The sequence below is a fragment of the Hippocampus zosterae genome, chromosome 8 (assembly GCF_025434085.1).
Source record: "Hippocampus zosterae strain Florida chromosome 8, ASM2543408v3, whole genome shotgun sequence".
Classification (NCBI taxonomy): domain Eukaryota; kingdom Metazoa; phylum Chordata; class Actinopteri; order Syngnathiformes; family Syngnathidae; genus Hippocampus; species Hippocampus zosterae.
The window spans coordinates 15,993,289-16,014,223 of NC_067458.1; the positions used below are offsets into that span (position 1 = coordinate 15,993,289).

A 20,935-nucleotide genomic window follows, 5' to 3' on the forward strand; every position below is an offset into this window, starting at 1 on the left:
ATTATGTGCTTGAACAAACACATCAAACTGTTTTTCCTCCCCTGCTTCCTTCCTCTGGGCTGAGTCAGACAGAGAAGTTCAGAGAGTTAGCGCTGAGCCGTCTGTCCTGTTTGTTGATTGTCAGGCCCCCGTTCCTATCACAAACCCGATACCATCTTCATCTCATCTGGTGCCAGAAATGCTCGCTCACTACAGACGGCCCTGCCATCCCACAGTCGCTACATACGCAACTAACCCGCCATCCTTTCCCGCATATCAACCCCGGATCTGCCATCTCCCCACTCTCTTATCTTCTCCTTATCTCCTCATACCACCTTCCTTCCTGATCCAAACACCCCAAACCCATCAATCAGTCATCTTCGTCCTCCTTTATCCTCTTTTCTCCAAGCGTCTGCGAAACGTTTTGTGGCGGAACTGTTTTCCCCATGCGGGGGGGACTTTTTACCGTCAGAACCCTCTGAAAGTGACAGTGCTGCAGATATACGGAGGGAAGCGGTAAAAGTGACAAGGTGGGCATGGATGCGCAGGCAGTCACGTGTGTGCCTGCTGCACCCTTCACACTTTGTCTCGGCGGTGTCAGCGGGAAACACAGTGAGAGAGGAAGGGAACGTCAGACGGATGAAGGGTGTGAACAGAAACATGTCACGGAAGCAGAGGAGCTGTGTGCACTGCAGTGATACCAGCCCCATACCCCATTGATTCAGCATGAGGCGCAAAGAGCAGTTGGCTCTATTTAGCTCACGGCCTATAGGTGACACAGCGTGCATCTCACAGGCCAGGGAAGTCGTCACGATGAAGGAAAATGCAATTCGGTGAAAACAAGATCCAGTCTCTTTCTGAAAGGGGGCGACGTGTTAGCCCGCTGGTTAGCACGTCTGACTCAAAAATGTGCAGAGATGCGAATGTTGTTTTTGTTTGTGCACTGTGATTTTCAGGCAACTGATACAGGGTGTAACCGCGATCCCGAAACCCACAGCCTATCACACGCGGAGCAACAAATGCAACTGAACTGATTATTCAGAGAAAAAAGATGTCGCTCCTGTCGCTCCTGAGTATAAGTCGCATCAGCCATAAAATGCATAATGAAGAACAAAAAACATACATAAGGCGCACTGGAGTCGCATTTTGGGGTGAAATTTGTGATCAAATCCAAACCCAAGAACAGACATGTCATCTTGAAAGGCAATTAAAAAAAAGTAATAAAATGGAAAACAACACGCTGAATAAGTGCACAATATGCTAACGCTACATGACGCATCAACGACGAACTGAGAACGTGCCTGGTACGTTCAAGTAACATATTAAGAGTTATTCCGATAACTATAGCATAAAGAACATTCTAACAAGTTCACCAAACCATCCATGTCACTCCAAATCACTAAATCCAATGGAATCTTCATCCTCCGTGTCACTTTAAAGCAACTCCACCAACTCCCGCAGCGCTTGCTCTACTACGTCGCTTATGTCAGACTCATTGTGGTTTTATGAACACAGGTCAAGAATGGTCTCTTGCGGTTTAATGTGAAAATAAAATGTGAAATGATATAATAATGTGTTCATAATTTTACCCATAAATCACTCCAGGGTATAAGTCGCACCCCCAGCCAAAATACAAAAAAACTGTGACTTATAGTCCGGAAAATACGGCAGTTGGTGACTCGAACCCACACGCCAGACGACCGAACCTTGCACTTATAACAGCTTGCTGTGACAAAAAAAAAAAAAACTGGTGTTGTTATTGGGAAACATTTCGAGGTGCCTCGAAATCTACTGTATCATACTTTATGGAACCACGAAAAACATGGCACAATTGCCAAGGCAGAAGCGGATCACTATGTCGCTATTGCTAGAGTCTAATAATATGAAGAGTTATGCACTGGGAGACAGTTGTCTAATTTGCATTGTGTTTCTCGTCAGGCCTTTCCGGTCAAGCAATTCATAAAAGTCAAGTTAATCTTTTTCGGCATCTGTATTGGAACACATTCCGTCACACAAAGGAAAATGTGATCAACTGGGTACATATCAAGCTCTGCCTTTGAATGTCATCGCGGGTAGATAAACGGGATGAACGTCATCGACTGCTGATAGCATTTATGATGTCCTTTTACTATTAATCTTTTTTTATGTGAATGCTGCTTGCAATCATGTGCGGTATATACCGTCGACGTTGAGTAAAATATGGATGCTCCCGACTCACTATATATCACTGCTTTCAAGAGCTATCATGCCACCAAACACAACATTCAAACTCTCGAATGCATCTTTTACAATTCCAAACTGCGCCTTGCGTCATTCTTAGACCATTGATTGATTTGCCCATTTTTTCCTTTGACTTTTGCAGGCAGAGGCTTCCAGCCAAGAACGTGTACTACTACCGCTGCCCGGACCACCGGCGCAATTATGTCATGTCCTTTGCCTTCTGCTTCGACCGAGAAGATGACGTGTACCAGTTTGCCTACTGCTACCCTTACACCTACTCCAGACTGCAGCACTACCTCGCCAGCCTGGAGCACAGGAACCTTCCCTACCTGCGGAGGGAGCAGCTGGGACTCAGTGTGGTGAGTTAAGCGGTGGGGGAATGAAGTGCTTGTGGTGTTTATCGCATGGTAGCGCTGCAGGGGGGAGGTCACTCTTTGGGTGGAGTGTGTGAATGTGAGTAGGCACTGGGAATAAAAAGAGCCAGATTGGTAGTTTGGGTGCACTTGGTGGTCATCACGTCAGCCTCTTTTGTTATTATGACCAATGCTGCTAGGTTACAAGCCCCCTAGTCGTGTGTGTGTGTGTGTGTGTGTGAGACTCAATGTGTCATGCACAGAGCTCTCACCTCTGCAGTCGCAGCTAGTGTATCATGCGCGTCGCCTCCAGTCTCGTCTGCTCTTATCAAATAATTGTCGGGGAAAAAGTCATTAGAAATGCTTGAGAGATTACCACTTTTGCTTGTGTCCTGCAAACATTTGTCAAGGAAAGCTTGCCTTCACGGCGAAAACGATGAAAGTAGCCCCATTTGTAAGGTGCACCTGACCATAAAATTGACATAAGGCTCGGCAACGGTTGAAGTCACAACATGGAAATGGTTAATGATGGTTTCAATAGTTCACGCCTATTTTGCTAGACACCTGAAATATGTGATTGTGTTTGCTGAAGGTGATTTCTAACCTCCATACTGATCAGTAGGTTTGGAAGCTCATAGATTACAGTTTCATTTTTTGCAATATACAGTTTTTAACCTGAAAAATCTAGTAAGAACCTGGGTTTTAAATTAGCATCATTAGACAGGGTAAGGGTTTCCCACAAGGTTTAGGATTGTAAATTAGGTTTTCAAGTTCGGCTTTGTCTGGTCATAGTCAAATAGTTTGCACTTAGACACACATTTAGCGATAAATACTGCATTTGAAGTTGTGCTTTTTAAACAAATATTTACTGCATGTAGAGTGCCCAGCTAAGCCATTGAAAATTGAGAGGTGGATTCCCACCGATTAAAGAGATCCAAAATCCGACAACATTTTTGCACGAAGGCTCTCTCTACGTCTATTTGTGCTTCGTGTTTAAAGCCACGTCATTTGTCTGAGTGAGACAGAGGGTGAGAGCGAAAGGACAGACGCGCTTGGTTTGGCGCAGTATTAGTATTCATAGTCATAGAGAGCTTTTTATGGCCGTATTTTTCTCTTTATGTTCTCCGGGCCCTGGGTGGCAGACAGCACGGCCCGGCCCCCTCATATCTCTTTCTGTCTGCTCTATCTCCCTTTTACCCCTCCACCAGCACCCCTCCCATCTTAACCCGGAATCCCCCCCCCCCCCCCCGCCTCTCCATCCCTATCCCCTCCCCACACCCCCCATATCTCTCTTTCTCTCTCACTATCTCATGCACATATGTAACTCCAAACACTCACACAGGTCAGAGTGGAAGGGACAAGGGGAGCTTTTTAGTCACATCAAACTGTAAAAAGACGTGCCGTTTTATTTATTTATTTATTCCTTTTTTTTTTTTTTTCAAAGGCTGACTGACTCATTTGCGGGACACGTTCACCTTCTAATGGCTGCACTTATCTTGCGAGGATGCAAATAAGCGCCAGGGCCATTTGTGCTGGCATTCTTCTTGGCGACTGAGCCATTTATTTCCTGTAATGTATTCCTATGAAGCAAATCTGCTCAGAAAGTGTTGTTTGCACTTGCTGCTCTCTGTCCGTTTCATGAGGCAGGTACCGGTACTTTTATATTGTCAAACTGCAAAATGTGTTTTGTAACATCCAGCGAGACAGACCAAGACGACTTCGGCGAGGTTGTTAATTGAGAGATCGAGAAAATGTTTGGGATGAATCTAAAGGGCAAACCAGCAGCATTTGAATACAAATTTCAAGTCAGTCTCGCAATTATTGATTCTCCTTCACTTTGGCCTCATTTTTATCTTTCCAATTGAGACAACAAAGGCCATTCCGATAACAAGAGAACACAAAAGTTCAGTAACTCAGGATGAATTTGGACAATCTTAGATGGCTTTTCCGCACATGAACCGAGCAACAAAAAAAAATGATGATTGATTGTAGCGTTGAAGCTTTATGACCCAGTAAATCCTGAACGTTCCTACACAGACATAAAACGACGTCCTCGCCAACCTCGCAGTGAAATTCAGACTGCGATAGTTGGCATGAACATTGCCATGCCTTTGGAGACTTGGATGAAAACATTTGTCGTCTATAAGGGACGTATTCGGATTCAAACATCAGTCGTCACCTCCATCATTTTAGTGTTTGGGAAGTCACTGTCCACTTATATTTTTATTAAAAATACATGTTTGCAGATACAGTACATCTCGTCCCTGACAAACAGAAACCTTGTATGTCCAAATATGGTCGATTCATTTTCAAATCGTTTTGAGAGCACTTCAGTGCATGCCGTCACCCAATACACCGCCGTGACTATAACTGTTGGGTGTTGAAACACTTACACCCCACTTACATACACCAAACATAAAGATGAAGCATTGAAGCAGGTTCACATGCTCCCAGGGGGAAGTGTTTTTTGTGTCTTTTTTCCCCTCTTGCACATTTCCTATTTCTCCCGATCCCCATCTGTCTGAGCGTTCTCTTTTGTAGCTCCCCCTGACAATATCTGAGTCACCCTTTTTCCTCCCCCAGAGGCACTGATGTTCAGAAACCTTTTCAAATACTAACAAAATACCCACAAAAAGGATGCTTGCGTTTTATTCCAAGTATTTCCTTATCTAGAGACGGCCACTGAAGGCACCTTGTTTGGCCAACTTGCCAGTCGACTTTTTTTTTAATTTATTGTGCCGTGTAAAAAAAAAAAAACCTGCCTGAGAGAACGACGCAAGTAACACAAGTTGACCCCCCCCCCCCCCCACCTCCCCCTCACCCACCAAAATGGGAAGGGCAGGGCTGTTACGCTATTAGTCACCTCTGACACAGTGCAGACTCTACCTGTAGTCCGGGTGGAAAGTAGGTGTAAATGAGAGGCCTGAGGGTGGGTTAAGTCCTCACACACTCTGAAATTTGTCTGAGCTCCAATCCAACATGCATGGATGTCATATTCCCTCAACAGTTTTACTGTCACTGATGTCCGTGTCATCCACTGTCTTGACTGACCAGCTCCTACTTAGAGATGGTGTGACAATAAGTGTGAATGCTCTTCTGACTTGTTCATTGTTCAAGTTTTAGAAGCAGTTATAAAAATATTAAGTTAGCATGCGCAATGTGGTTTTTGCAAAGACCTGAGATGAAGTACAATGGCTGATTTTGCCAGGGGAGAATTTTTATACTCATGTAACAGAGTTTTGAAATGCCAAAAACAAAAATTTGTTGCGATATAACTTTTATTCAGCACTTCAATTTCTGATCTTCGATATGATCTCAAGGTTGACTTGGAGCCAGTCAAAAAAAATAAAATAAAAAGGAGTCATTCGATATCACCTTTAACAAAAACTCCACTCAACCCCGACGTGCCGTCTAAATTTTAATTTTGTATGGATTCATACATTCATTTGCTATGCAATTGGGAGGAATTGAATCAAAGATCACCTTCTATGCGGTTGGTGGCTTACTTAAAATTATCAGTGATGAATTCAATGATGTTTGTTAGCCTCTTCTACTTACACTTTCAATTCTCTCACTCTAAACTTCGCTTTGCAGTTGCGTTCCTTTCAGATGTTCTATGTTGAGAGCCATCAGAGATAAAATGACAAATAAAGTTCAACCGAAGAAATAGTTTAATTTTTTTCAGCACACATTAAAATTCACGATATTTCTTATCAAATATTAACAAGCAAATTGGGATGGAGGGTCATCAAGGCCTCAGTTATCTGAGTCTTCATATCATCCATGCTTATCAAACTCCAAAACACCACAAAACTTTTTTTTTGATCCATTTAAACGGTCTTGCGTGAATGGCCGCTCAGGGTCAGTGTCAGCCGCAGTGACTTAACATCACTTAGACACTCGTGATTGAATTTAATTCCTAATCCCGTCTGCTATCGGTGTTTAGGTACCATGTCTGGGTGTGCGCTCAGTGGGAGTAGATTCTCAAGGAGAGACCTTTTTTTTGTCAATTTGTGCGCATGTGTGTGTGTTTATGTGGAGAATGAGGAGAGGAGTGGAGTGGGCACTGCGGCCATGTCTGCCTGGATGCCTCTCTGCCTCTCCCGCCCCTTATCTCTGTGTTTGTACACCATGTGCCAAGATCCAATCAATAGCCACTCCGACCACGGAGAGAAGAGAAGGTCAGCAGCCACATTGGAGGTAAACGGACAAAGAATGGACACACACACACAGACACAAAAGCGCGACAAGAAATTTCTTCCGAAATAACGAGACAAGATGAGATGTTACAAGCATGGTTTGGCTTAATGACACATCCTTACATTTCTACTTCCCCAGTGGATTGATGCATTGAGGAAAATATCGCTTCTCCTAGAATTTGGTTAGCACAGGGGTGAGAAATGGTCAGTTCTTCAATCTGGCCCCCAGAGCATATTTTATTATCAAAAGTATTTTTTTCAGTCATTCATTTCCCCATTTCTTTGTAATCATGGGTCTACATTTTTATAAAATAAGTACTGTATTTGTCCATATACATTTAAAAAAACATACTAGCGTATTTACTGCTGTGGATATAACTGTTAACTGGATTCCATTGACACATATAACTGCCAAGTATATTTTTCAATGGCTAGGCATGGGAGAGAGTCTTGGCCAGATTGACTTTAAATTTTCGGTTTGCAAACCACTGTAATGATTAGCAGATCCATGGTGACGTTGCATCACTTGATTTGAGATCAGCACAGCTTTGGAGTAAAGGCTAAAGATTAGGTAAAGAATATTGGCTTTTTACATCAATTTTGAGGGAGGGAAATCCTGAGTTGGAAATCTGACAAGTTTTGATACATCATACTCGAACACGGTATGTACAGTATAAGTACGGCTGAACTATTATCGGTATTTGAAATGTAAGCGTGATTTCGATTTTGGCTTTTCTCAATCTTTAAAACATGATAATCAAAGAAAAATCCGTTGATATGCAATACAATACAATACAATACATGCTGATTTATATAGCGCTTTCACAACAGCGGCAGCTGTAACAAAGCGCTTTACAAAACAGTTAACATAAAGTAAAATAATAAACACAACACATAACATAAAACACGGACAATCGTGCAGTCCTAACCACTTTTCCGTCACACGCTTTGTTGTTTGAAGCGGTTTGAGATGAAAGAGGAGAGAATCAAAGCGTCCTTTAACCAGTGGATCAGAGACGTCATGCTCAAAATGTGCACACGTCGGCTACAAGCTATGTTTCAAAGTCAACAAGAAGCTGTAGCATCCATTGATGAAAAAAGAGATTGGTTCACTTCTCCTGTCCCATGGAAATCCATTTCAATTCCAAGCGGCGACTCACGGTTCCAAATACGCATCGGCGCTCTTCGCCAACGCTCCTCTCGCCTCATCCTCAACTTCAGCGGCCATCCATCCAGCCGCACCAACGCCGACTGTCCAACAGCGCCGACATAGCCACTGAACAAATCGGGGTTGTGAAAAATGCTGCCCATTACTGGCGCAAAAAACACAAGTGCCCCAGGTCTGTCCACCGACAGTCAATGGCGCCGACATTCCTCCCAATCAAAATCTGTGCTGGTACAGGCGTGCTGCCGAGAAGGCGCAACCACCAAGCACAGATACTGCTCCTTTGACGAATGTCGTGGCCAAAAAGCGCTGAAAACAGTCCATATCAGGTCCGCACGATGAAACAACAAACAACGTGACAAAACAAAAGACAAAAACACAAAAAAAGAACAAAAAAGCAAGGCTCTTGAAGAGCACTTGCCGAAGGCTGCCTACTCTGGCGCCATCTTGGAAAAAAAAAAAAAAAAAAAAAAAAAAAATATGCTGAACGATGCGGTGCGTTTACAAATACCCAATGTACCCCGAATCCACCATGTTGGTTGTGTAGCAAGCTGTTAAGTGACACCCACATTGGAGTTAATTGTAAAACTAAGCAAACAAAAATAATTACATATCTTGTCTGTGTAAATACAAAACATGCTTCGTTTTTAAAACATTGCGAGCTGCTAATGCTAACAGGAAATTAGCATTGACTTCAGGAGGGATAATATGTCAAATAACCGATATTCATACCCAAACGCCTTGGCAACACACGAGTCAGATAACACTACTCAAAGGCACAAATTCTTCTCAGTCTCTGAAGAACGCGTTATATTAACAGCGTTGAATTGCAACTTTCTTTGCTTCTCATTCTACATGTGGACTCCATCTATGCACGGCACCACACTGCCCACGAGTCCAAAACTTTGAGTAAATGAGAAGTACCTCTGAGGTTCAACTCAAACAATGCGCCGAGTCAGTCTCGTGCCTTTCGTAGTTGTACACCTGTAAATAAATTATTTTGCCATCAAAAGCCCTTTCTCAACCACGGTTTTTCTTGTTCTGTAAGTTGAAGTTATTTTCATAATTTATATAAAAGACTAGCTTCAAAGTCACTGTTGTGCTTGACATGTTTTTGTATTAGCAAAAACAGGTACCTTGTTTTCTCGACTTTGTTTTCAAAAGCCAGTGTTTTTGGCAAAGCCAAACCATGTTCTCTAGAAACGTACAGAGAAGAGAGTCTAATGTTTCTTGTTTAGTGGGTTCGTTGCTGACGTTGTCACAGAACAACATATTGTGGGTCTTGAAAGACAATATTACAAAATAAAATAAATTATCTTGGAAATAAATTCTTTTTTACACTCGACGCATTATCTTACCCATAATCCCATAAAAAGTCAAATATGGCCCTTGAACACAAGTATGTTTCCACCCTGGATTGGACAATGAAGCGCCGTCCTGAAGTCACGCGTGTCAGAGCTGACTTCAGTCTGCAAAACCAATAGAGTCACATCTCGACAGAACCAAGATGTAACATGGCAGCGTTCTCTGTGACAAATTGCCAGTTTTAATAACCGTCAATAATTAATGGCAGCGTTCTCTGAAAGCCGAGATCTTGACACTGGCGCTCTCTTCTGTGAATGGCTCCATGATTGGTTTGCAATGACGAGAGCCCTCCAGCTGGCGGTCTCCTACAAAGGCCAGTGCCTGAATAGCCAATCAGCCATTTATCATGTGGATGAGGTGATGACTGCCTCGTTAGACCACTTGATTGATGTGAACATCCTCTTTGTGTTGTGCCACTGAGCAGAAAGTGCAGGGTGGCTGGATGCAAAGGGAATTGAAAGTGGGGGGTGTAAAAAAAAAGTTAAAAGGAGTAAACAGATATCTGTATTCATTAATGTACACGGGAGACAGATGTCTTTGCTGAGGGGTACAGATGTGAGATGTTTAATCGCCCACCTACAGAGCGGTTTCTTCGCTTTGTTAGCATGCATTCAAGTAAACATAAGCAAGCTGCTGCCACTCAACTAAGTAAACTCGGCGGTGAACAGATCAAGAGTGAATTTTTCTCTTTCAATGTCTTGACAGTTCACGAATGCATAAGCGCTGTCCCGATAATCAAATGGGGAGACGCACCGATAGTCAAGTCGTCTTCGTTTCATCAGTGGATCCAAATTTCATTAGAGCTCAGTTATATTACCTAGCTGATATTTTTCCTTTCCTTTTTTTTGGTTTTTTTTTTAACTCACCATAAGCACATGTCTCTCTTTGCCTTGGGATATGTTCCACAGCAAATAGCAGGTATTTGGATTTAAGGGGGAAAAAAAACAGCCCTCTTTATCATCTCATAATATGTTTATCGCTGCCCCCAGCGCCTCGGCAACAGAATTTGGCATCATTACTGGATTCTTGGCAGCCATTTGTTTTTCTGCTTATATCTCTTCATTAGTGAGTGGCCCTTATTCTATCACACGTTTCTTAGATGTGAGCCTTTCATTTGTTTGTGCTATGATTTGAGGGGCGGGGGTGGGGGAGGTAGAGGGAGCAACCAAAAACTTTGAGCTGTTTTGGCCCCAGACGGACGACTAAGAAGGGTGATTCGTCATGACGGCAGATAAGCAGGTTTACTATCGACAGTATGTAGCCCGGCCTCTTATCTGCAACCACTGGATTGCGCCCCCCCCCCAATCTCTCCGGATTCCCGAGGCTTTATTACGCATCACCACATTCGCATCTCTCTCCCTGCCGTTCCTCTGGCGATGAAGAGCGGCGTAATGAGGGAGAGGGGGTGAGGATCAGGAGTAGCTGGGGAGTGCATTAATCACGGTTGTAAAACGCGTCGCTTGTTGCGACGGGGCGGGGCGGGGACACGCGCATGCCTGCGGTGTGTTAAACTTTGCGGGTGTCGAAGGAGCGAGTCAATGGCATGCGGAGGAATTTGCGGGATGAAGAGATTAAAATGTCACAGGTGAAGCTTTCCGATATGATGGCGTGCTGACCCCTTGTTGACCCTTATTATAATGTCGACGCAAAAGCATACAGATTTTGGATGATTCACACAGAGATAATATTTATTTAGGAAATTGCAATCTATTCCCACTTTAATGGCTTTGCTGCGCAATTTCTCTCTCTGTTTGTCTTTACGCAAGGAGGACGACAGCTAATAGCACGTCTCGAGCAGACCTCTGTCAAGGTTGTACCAAAACAAAAGTTCGATTTTTTTTTTTCCAAATCGCTGAGTGCCGTACAGGCTGTTCTCGATTTTATGGCAGATTTTTCTGTTCCTACGACATCACCATAACTTGACTTTGTACATAAATCGGAGCATTCTTTACAAACTACAAGTAAATATTTGCATGAAAAACACTTTAAATGCTCAAATGAAAAAGAAAATATGGTAACAAAAGCCATAGGTTGACTCCATCGTAAATTGAGGACCTGCTCTGTTTTTTGTGTCCTAAAAAATTATCTTTCGTGTCTGACTTAATGGTGCTTATTGTGAAGCCGAACATATACAAAAAAAAACATAGCAGGCAATTCACCTCTTGGGTAACGTTAAATCTTAAAGCGGACGAGTGTTTTATTTTTATTTGTCCCTGTGGTAGGTTAGGAGGCTAATTTGTGGTTCAGGGAAAAGGACATACTGTAATGAAATGGTGAAAAGATCATAAATATCTGTACCAGGGGTCCTCGGTTTACGATAGTCCCGACATATGACAAGGTTATGAACATCATGCAATGAATTAGTTTAGTTTCGTGTCATCACACTGCATGAGAAAGTCACACTCAGTTACTGCTGTACTTTCCGTTGTACTTTTCAATGTTTTATATTTGGAGCTAACGAGTGGTTTTCGTACTATTGGCCATAATTAGGATTGAAATACAGTGTGAGCGTGGCATAGTGATCGTGATCGAGAAACGACAATAAAATTGAATGAGTTCTTGTTTGGCCTGTACAAAAACGTTTCCCGAAATTGATTTAGTGTGTGCGTAGTTCTGCAAAATACACGTAACTCATTGAAATTCCTTGGAGTTGGCTTCCGATGTGGAGGTTTCATGTTTTCCCGTGCCTGTGTAGGCCTGTGTAGGTTTCCTTTGGCATTCCAAAAAAAAAAAAACATGCATGGTAGGTCTAATGGAACACTTACTTGTCCCTCGGGTGTTGTTGTGGGTGTGAATGGTTGTTTGTCTACGTGTGCCCTGCGATTGGCCAGCAACCAGTTGAGGTTGTACCTGCCTCTGCCCCAAGACAGATGAGATAGGCTCCAGCACTTTCCGCAACCCTTGTAAGGATAAGCGGATCAGAAAATTGCGAAGTGATAACACACGTTTCGCGGACACGCCCACAGCATTGGACAGCGGAGACATTGACTGCTTGGAAAATAATTTCAATTTGTCAACGTTGTAAACAACACTGTTCTCTGTGCTGTTTCATATTTACCAGACACATTTATTGTGACTTTACAGGGACTTCAAGTTTGCTTCCTCGTGCCTTGTGATTGACTTATGTACCCTGCCTGTCGGCCAAAAAATCGCTGGAATAGGTTCTAGCTCACACCCGACCCTAAAATGAGGGCAACATGATGGATGGATGGACGGATGGATGGATGTTGAATATTTATCTTTAAATATCAGAGGTAGAAATGGGCGGCATTTATTTGAACAAGTCAACAAATTAGACGTTTGGATAGATCTGTCATAGTCACGCCATCCATTTTCATACTTTTTATATGATATCCTACTAAACTCTTCGAACTATCAGTCTCAGAGCAATTTGGTGCGTGATGGATGGTTGGCAAAGAAAGGAAAAAAAATTGGACAGAAGAAGGATTACGTGCCAGAATGAGCTTTGTGCTGCAGTCAGCAGACTCTTTCTGCATGTTGCGCGCCTCAAAGTCTCTAGAGGTTCTTCTATTGCCACCCTTGCAGCCGCTTCAGTCGTCGATCTGTCCTCTTCTGCCACTGGATATTTACTCTGCCCGCTTGCTATATGACTTCTTGGATGGAGCGCCGAAGAGGGAGCGCTCACTCCATCTCATTTGGGCGTCGGCGGGCGTCTCATGTCCCTTGGGGGAAACAAAGAGGAGAAGCAAACAGATAGCATTCAAGGCTTTTAATAAATCAGAAAACACCTATCTGACAGTGTAATTGCTTCCCATTGCCTGCCCCAAATTTACCAGCAAGCGAGAGGAAGGTGGCAAGGGAAGGGCGGGGGGAGGAGGGGGTTGAAGACTAGAAGGGGGAAAATGACAGGGAGAGGAATGCAGAACAAACTATACAGTAGATCATTTGTTCAGGGGGAAAGAATGAAAATTAATGAAAAGAGAGTTGCTCGCTCTCCTCAAGGCAGTCATGCTTGAAAAATTCTCTTTGAGGGAAACCTAATTTGTTTTAAATGGGCAAAAAACATATTTCTAAGCAAGAAGGGTGGCGTGGCGCCTCCGTCTGCCCGCCTTTCTATCTTGAGGACGCCATGCTCTGAATAACTCAGCTGAGAGGAAGGAGCAAAACACAGGAGCCTGTTCATAACGCCACTAACAGCATTCTCTTTCTACATGACTGCGCGCCATTTCTCCCTCGTCCTAGAACGTCTGAACACATATCCGCCATGTCCAGAAGTTGTCGAAAGTTACTTGCAGACAGCAAGCCTTTTGACATGCTCACTTTCCTAATCAAATCCGAATGATGCAGGGAACTTGAGGAAATATGGGGAAATCCAGAAATGGGCTTCTCCACGGAATCGGTGCCTTTTTCTGTTTTTTGACTCTCTCAAAATAATCTGTCTTCATACAGTATGTCTTTTTTCAACTGATAAATCTGACAATACAGGTATTGAACTACTCGAAATGTGTAAACGTATAAAAAAAATAACCCAGAAGGGTACTGTTTTGAATGAACCCTTTCATTCACCCTGTAACGCGATAACATGATTAGCTGTCCTTTGTAATCCAAGTAATCGCTGCTCCTGAAAGGGTTAAATCAAGAGGACAATATAGAAGAAAATAAAAGAGTGAATTTACATTTGGTAGGTACTCGCCAGGGACGTGCGGTCAGGGGAGGCAGGTGAGGCACAGCCTCACCTCTGAATGCGCATTGCATTGCGCAATCATCACAAACTGGGTTGATACATGCAACTGGCTCGTGCTGCTTGCCGTATATCTGCATGTCGCAAATATAATGTTTAGCCAATTGAATAAGCGACTCTTTGTGCTTTATATATTTGTAAATGTGACACTAAAGGAGTCAGTGCCTCACCAACCATGAACCTCACCTCACGCCGCTGGTACTCGCTATGGTGCAATATGCCTGCCACAAAACAAAAAAAAACATCAATTTCTAGCGTGATGGTCCTCATTGTCGTAGGTGACCTTCAGCCTATCCCCTTCTGACTTTAGCGAGATCCAACAAATGATGGCCTTTAAAGATTCTCACATGCACGTCTTGGAAGGAGGGAGGAAGCCAAAATTGAGATTTGAGCGCTGAACCTCAGCCTAGGTTGCAGATTTGCAAAGCAATTGATGAAATACATCGATGAATAATTACTTGAGAGAGTCGCAACCTGGATTCATGATAGAGTTCACGTTGACCTCAAAAATGTCAACCTGGACATGATGCCTGCATCAGCGACATAGTCTAAACTCTGCTGTTTGAAGCAGTGCTGCATGTTGGCACAAACAAGCGACATCTTTTGTGGACCCGTGCTTTTCTGGTGAACCGTGATGGCGTTGTCATGTCTGCATCACATAGATTGTCTCTGCAATAATAAATTGAACCAGTTAAGAGATATCGCTGCAAATTATTAGACGTTTTCAGAAAGCAGCTTTGGTCTCTGTCGTCAACAAGACTGCGAGCGAAAAAGTGCTGCGTGATCAGGACAAGGCTTATCCGTGAAATTGAGATAGAGAGGATTGAATGGAGTCAATCGGCTGAGGTTGATAGACAGGTGACGGTTCTAGGAAACGACTGTCGTCGTGCTGCAGTGGTATCCTCGCCTTGAGTCACAAACCTCAGCACTCGACAAAGCGTGTGGGAACTCTCAACGAAGCAAGTCACATGACAATGAGTCCTCGACCTCGCTCCGTGCTATGAGCTCTCAAATCTACTCATCTACTTATTCCGCGTTGCAGGATGGCTGTTCAAGTGTACCGTTATCAGGAATGAAGGCGTTATGGCCTTCTATGCCAAGTCATGTTAATTTACGTTGCCACTTCTCCAGTTTCCTCGTGGAATTTCCCCCACGCAAGCACCATCCCTTCTGCGCTCTCCGCTATCGAATGGCCTTTCCACTGAATGCTTCAGGTTCGGGTTCTGACTCTTCACCTTGCCCCCGGCTCAGGCCCTCTGAATCGGACCAGCAGCTCCGCACACCCGGGCGGGTCCTGTAGAGCTTCGATAACAAACTGCTCCAGCCAAGCGGCTGATCTTCTCACGCCTTCCCAATCATGGACCCACCTTGCTCCCATTCCAGACTCTTTCTTATTTTTTTCCGCTATTCTTCATTGTTCTTCACTCCCCAGATGAACAAAATATATTTCATCTTTTTTTTTTTTTTTTTTTTTAAGTTGTAGTGCATAAGGGAGATGGATGCCAGTATCTCTGTCTCCCTTATAATGTGCCATGCCTCTTCATCTGGACACCTCTGCACCTTCATTTTATGATTTAGTGCCTCTGTTCAGTCACTTGATTGTCTTGAACAGGTCTCGGGCTCACGAAAAGAATTGTGGCCTGGTTTTCATCATAGCCTCAGCAGAACAGAGTGCAGTCTCCACTGGGAAGCAAATGACATGGGGGGGTTGAGAGTGGGGGGGGTCAGGGTGTTTCTTTCTGTCCGACTTATTCCTTTATGCTCTAAAAACCTTTCACAGGTAATTAAAGAATCGTTTTCCCATTGCTTTTTCTGGTTGGACAACAATATCAAAGAACCTGTTTTGGTTTCCATTTGTTTGCCTCATGCTTTGGAGATGGCATTAAAATGTGACAGACGGAATTTAAATGAAATATCTCTCTACTGTAAAACCCGTGTGCACGCCATCGTGAGTACGGAAGCCTTGCGGGGAATTGCAGGTATTGTTGTCAAAACTACAGCAAACACAGGCATATGGTGTGGGGTAAAAATTCAGCTGCTAGAAATCTTTATTGTTGGGTGGAAGTAATTAGTACGGGTGACTAGACCATATTTACATTTGCTGCATTTGCGTTGCCACAACACATTCAATGTTCATTTTGCAGTTGGCTTTTGCTCATTTTCTTGCTCTCGGAATCCCTCGATTACTATTTGCGAGCATCCTTTCTGATTGAAGCATTCAGTGCAGTGCGGCTTCCGTTATTCCTCCGCGGTCTAACTGTAGCTTCAAGCGCAAAACTGACGGCGAGTAAATGAGTCAATGGATACTTGATGCATTGCGTCCACAAAATAAGGCTAAATGGTGGTCACGAACGGGTGTAGAAGTGCCACGTATCGGACATCACTCATGTATTTACCTCAAAAGTTGCTCGTGTCACAAACTAGTCGCCTGTCAAATGCATCAAAGTAATCGATGGACTTTCCCCGATCAGTTCAAGTCAACATCAACACCACTGTCCATCATGGAGGACAGAAAATAAATGCATCCGGCCCGCCGCTTATGCAGACTCGTGCCCGCATACCAAGTTCTAAAAGAAGGACTCGTCCCGATGACCGATGATTGTAAGATGTTTGTATGAGCAACGAGACATAGTGCCTCTTCCTTTTCCCCCTTCTTCCTCGGTTGCTGTGGAAACAGGTGAGCAAGTTTGAGATTCCCCACTTCAGGCACCCACCGAAGTTGCTAAATTTCAAGGTTCACGTGTTTCGCCCAAGGTATGCCTGTTACGCACTTTTACACACAGCACATGGTCCTCGGGAAAATCGGCTTCTGCATAAAAGTCTTGGCTTCACTGCTTTCATCTCTATAAAATTATAGAACGGCACAGGGAAAATGGGATCAAGGGTGAGGAAGGACAATAGGAAGGGTACTTAAAAAAGCAGTAACCTTTTGCCGTTTGGAACATGTCCGATAAAGATCCCCATAGTCCGCCTTTGTGAAGCTGTCAAACGGCCTCCCAATGAATTCGAAACGATGCTCGAGAGGTAGCTGACGTCTCGTGCGAGCCTCTTGTGCTGTCCGTCTTCTTTCTTTCACGGATCAATCGTTGTCTTTATTTTGAATTCATTTCTCCTCTCCTCCTTTTTCTCCCTTGCATTCATCTTTAAGCGGGCAGCCCTAAATGTCTGCTTTAACTTGCCGCTCACAGCCTTCCTCAAAGCACATTTGCATACACATCAATCATGCTGTCAAATGCAAAGGCATGACGCCGTGTAAAATCCAGAATTGGATTATGGCCTTGTCTCATCCCTGACACCGACCGCTCTCGGCTGGCTGGCTGACGAGACTGTTGATGCTCAAGTTGAACCGCTTGAATTGTTAGCGGTAGGTGTCTTTTGCCATTATGCTTTGTGTCCACAACGCATGTGTTACACGCCCAATAAGATACGTGATCATGGACTTTTTTTAAACACATCTTTATTTAACTCTTTCAGTGACGGCGGACAGCTTATCATGTTATCAGGTTACAGGGTGCATGAAAGGGTTCATTTCGGGAGCATCATTGACCGCGTTTTGATCTGTCGGACAGCTAGATTAAAAAAAAAAAAAGAACAAACAGAAAGCACCAAAGATTCAGAGATTCACTCGATTAAAACAAACAAACAAAACAAAACAACCACCTCGGGCCTGATTTAGCAAAGGTTTCTTTTGATTTTAAACGCAGTTGAGTTTGCGTTTCGTGGGAGTAGTACAGGCAAATCGATTAATTTAGGGTTAGTAATTTATCAAACCCAAGATGAATTAGTCTTTTTGCCAGCTGACACCCATGTGCAAATCACACGGCTCCCGCGAAACGAAAGGCAGCGAGGAAAATGTATTCCTGCTTGTGTGAACATTGTTGAAATTTCAAAAAAAGGCATTGCGATATACTGTACGCTCCATTCAGCAATGCAATTTTGGAGCCTCTAAAAAATCCTTTAAACTCTGCATTTCTATGTGCTTGGCTCATTTCAAAGCTGTGACATTTGGTGGTCATATCTCCCAGAGGGGAGTGGTGGGGGGTGCGGGGTGTCTGTCATAAGTTTTTAACGCAACGTTACCTGGGACGGCCATACACTGTGTATGTGCATCCTATTGCCACACCCCTATGCCGAGTGAAATAAAACGAAACGTGATTTTCATGTGGGCGCTGGCTTCCTCATATTTATCAGAGTGATTGATTTCGTAAAGTTTGCTTGATGTTGCTCCTGACACTTTGAATTCCGTATTTTTAAACGTGATATTGCACATTGAGTGTTCCCTTTTCTGTACTATCATGAAAAATCTCTTTTAACCCTTAAGATTCCAGATTTATCTGAAGCCATATAAACTGAAAAGTGACATGACATGCTGATTCAATCGGCTAGTTGGATTTACTTTGCCTAAAGAGTTGTCTTCATTCCACAGATAAATTCACCGTTTGTTTTTTTTTTTTTCATAGTTAAACCACCCACTGAAAACTATTCTTAATTTATTAAAAGGTTATCTGAAGTGAGGTTCAAACAGTACAGCTTGATGAGATGAAGACGGGCAAGGAAAGAGATGCATGAGGAGCAACCGCTTTATGAAGGGAGTCCCTCTGTGGCAAGGGGCTTGGAGATGCCCCTGTGCACGCTTCCTTTGAGTGTTTGATCCCAGCAAAGGTTTGCCATCATCAGTGCAGCTCTGTGTTGCATCTTTGTAAGTTCTGTCGGCGAACACACCGGAGCAAAGAGAGGATATTAACATTGGCTGCATGTTAACCATCAACTATGGTGAAAAGTAAATAGTTTCGATTTTTTTTGCTCATGTGGGAAGAATAAGAACAAGAAATTAGCACAGGATCTCTGGCCTATTAATTGGAGTGTATTCATGGCAATCAAAGCTTTTGTTCTTTTAGCCTTTGGAAAGACTGAAAGAAGTCTTCATTTTTGACCCCAAGATATTTATACTTCGTGTGCTTCTTTGAATCCCAACACTTTAAAAAAAAATTCATGACTTTAATTAGACAATGCATACCAATTGCAGTCTCAGATGAGGCTTGACTGTTGTTTTGCCCTCTTCATTGGACAAAAGGAGAAGGCCAACGGGGACATAAGAAAGCGGTCTCACAAATGTTCAATGTAATTATCTCCCCTTCTGTTTTGCGGCAGGGTTATCTGAGCACAAATGTATCACCGTTCACTTACATTCCAAAAGTGATCGTTGAATTGAACCGCTTTGGTGAAGACATTACATCAGAATCATGGTCATTCGGTTGAGCCGCTAACACCACCCCGAGCGTTCTCACGTGAGAAAACTTTGCACGTCGGTGTCTTTGTGTGTGTTTGCAAAGTGCGTTTGAGGGAGGGGGGCGGGGGGGCACTGCAGAAAAATAAATCAAGCAAGGTGATGATAACTTTGGTGTTGACACCGCGATCCATCGTCTTTGCCTCCGCACTGAGTGCTTTTATTTTAGCCAGCAACACAAGAAGCGGCAGGCTGCCACTGAGAGGCTTTCGACTAGCGTATAATTGTTTTGGGGTAATGAGCTGTAAAAAAAGGACAGAGAAAAGGGGAAATGCAAGAGAGTGGGAGCACAAGGAGCAATGACTATTAGATGGCGAGATAAATAAAAGTACCGCGCGGTAGACATGACGAGCAAAACAAAAGATCAATTTGAGTGAGAGAGAGCACATGTAATTACTATTTGACCTCCCTTCCACCTTCCAACAACCCCTTTCAACTACAATGTAATCTGTAAAAACTGTTGTACATAATGAGGCTTGTTTACGTGTGCAATGTGCAATCAAAAAGACGACTTCATTTAACCTCACTCCTCACAGCAAATAGAGGGACTATTGCTCTTGATTTCATTTTGGGCAGCGTGGGTTGGACAGTCACTGAGTTGGCTGATGAGAGGGTTGATTTTTTTGTTTTGGTTTTTTTTTTTGGAATGGTTGCTCAGTTAGGTCAGTGGTTCCCAGCCCCGGGGCCGCGGACCGGTACCTGCTTGCTGCTAACCCAATTGGCCGTGTGGTTTGTCAGTGAATTGATGTTCACTTCATTGGCGTTGGTTGTTTGCTGGGTTGGTTTGCGACCTTGATTGTGTGCTTCGGTGATCGGATGGACGGATGGGTGGTTCTATCAATAACAGTTGGTCGGTTGGTGTTTGAGCGAAATTTAGTCAATCGCAGCTGATCTGCAAAACGACCTCCACCATTGGCTTCAATAACAAAATCAATCAGTTGCAAAGCCATTACGAATCGATCGTAGCAGTTAAAAGGAGGTAATGTTTCCTTCTCATTTGAAGTTTGTTCTGAACCCATGGGAAGAAAATGTAATATGATTATGCATAAGACAACCGATTAAAGTGTTCTGATGGCTTGACTTGATGGGATTCGGCATTGATAAAAATGTCTGAACATACTTAATGGCATTTTCCTGCGCTTGGTTTGCTATTACAGATTTGACCCTGCACACCCATCATCAAAATGGGATTCGATTTAACACGGGTTTTGAAATGTTCTAATTATATTTTATTCCAAATACATCATCGGTATGTGACTTCACACCAAATGTAAACCAAAACAAAACCAAAAATATAATAATCGATCATCATATCCAGAACACTGTCTTCTAGAGACCATTTTACAAATTTGCAGTTTGATTGAGCTTAACAGTGCTGTAGTATAATTGTTTTATTCTAAATTAAAGTTTTATTTATTCATGTTTTTTTTTGGGGGGGGGTTGTTCGTTTGTTTTTTTGCAAAGCAGGAAGTGTAAAAATCCATTGAACGTTATGGTAACATATCTGCGTGTGCTCACATTTGATTGCTGCTTTATATTTTCACAGTGGGATGTTTAGTAAAAGAAGGTGTCTGCTTCATGAATTTGAGGGCACAACAAGGGCAAGGAGCAGCTCCCCTGTTGGACAGATAGCATTGATTTCCATTGAATGAGCGGCGGGAGTGA

At 43.3% G+C, this 20,935-nt stretch overlaps 1 protein-coding gene across 1 annotated transcript in view; it reads left to right on the forward strand.

The window, feature by feature from the left end:
- Positions 1-20,935, forward strand: part of agbl4 (AGBL carboxypeptidase 4) — a 267,276-nt gene that overhangs the window by 139,877 nt on the left and 106,464 nt on the right. The window contains exon 5 of the mRNA XM_052072858.1: positions 2,342-2,558. Within this exon, the coding sequence (XP_051928818.1) occupies positions 2,342-2,558 (217 nt within the window). The remainder of the gene's footprint in view (positions 1-2,341; positions 2,559-20,935) is intronic.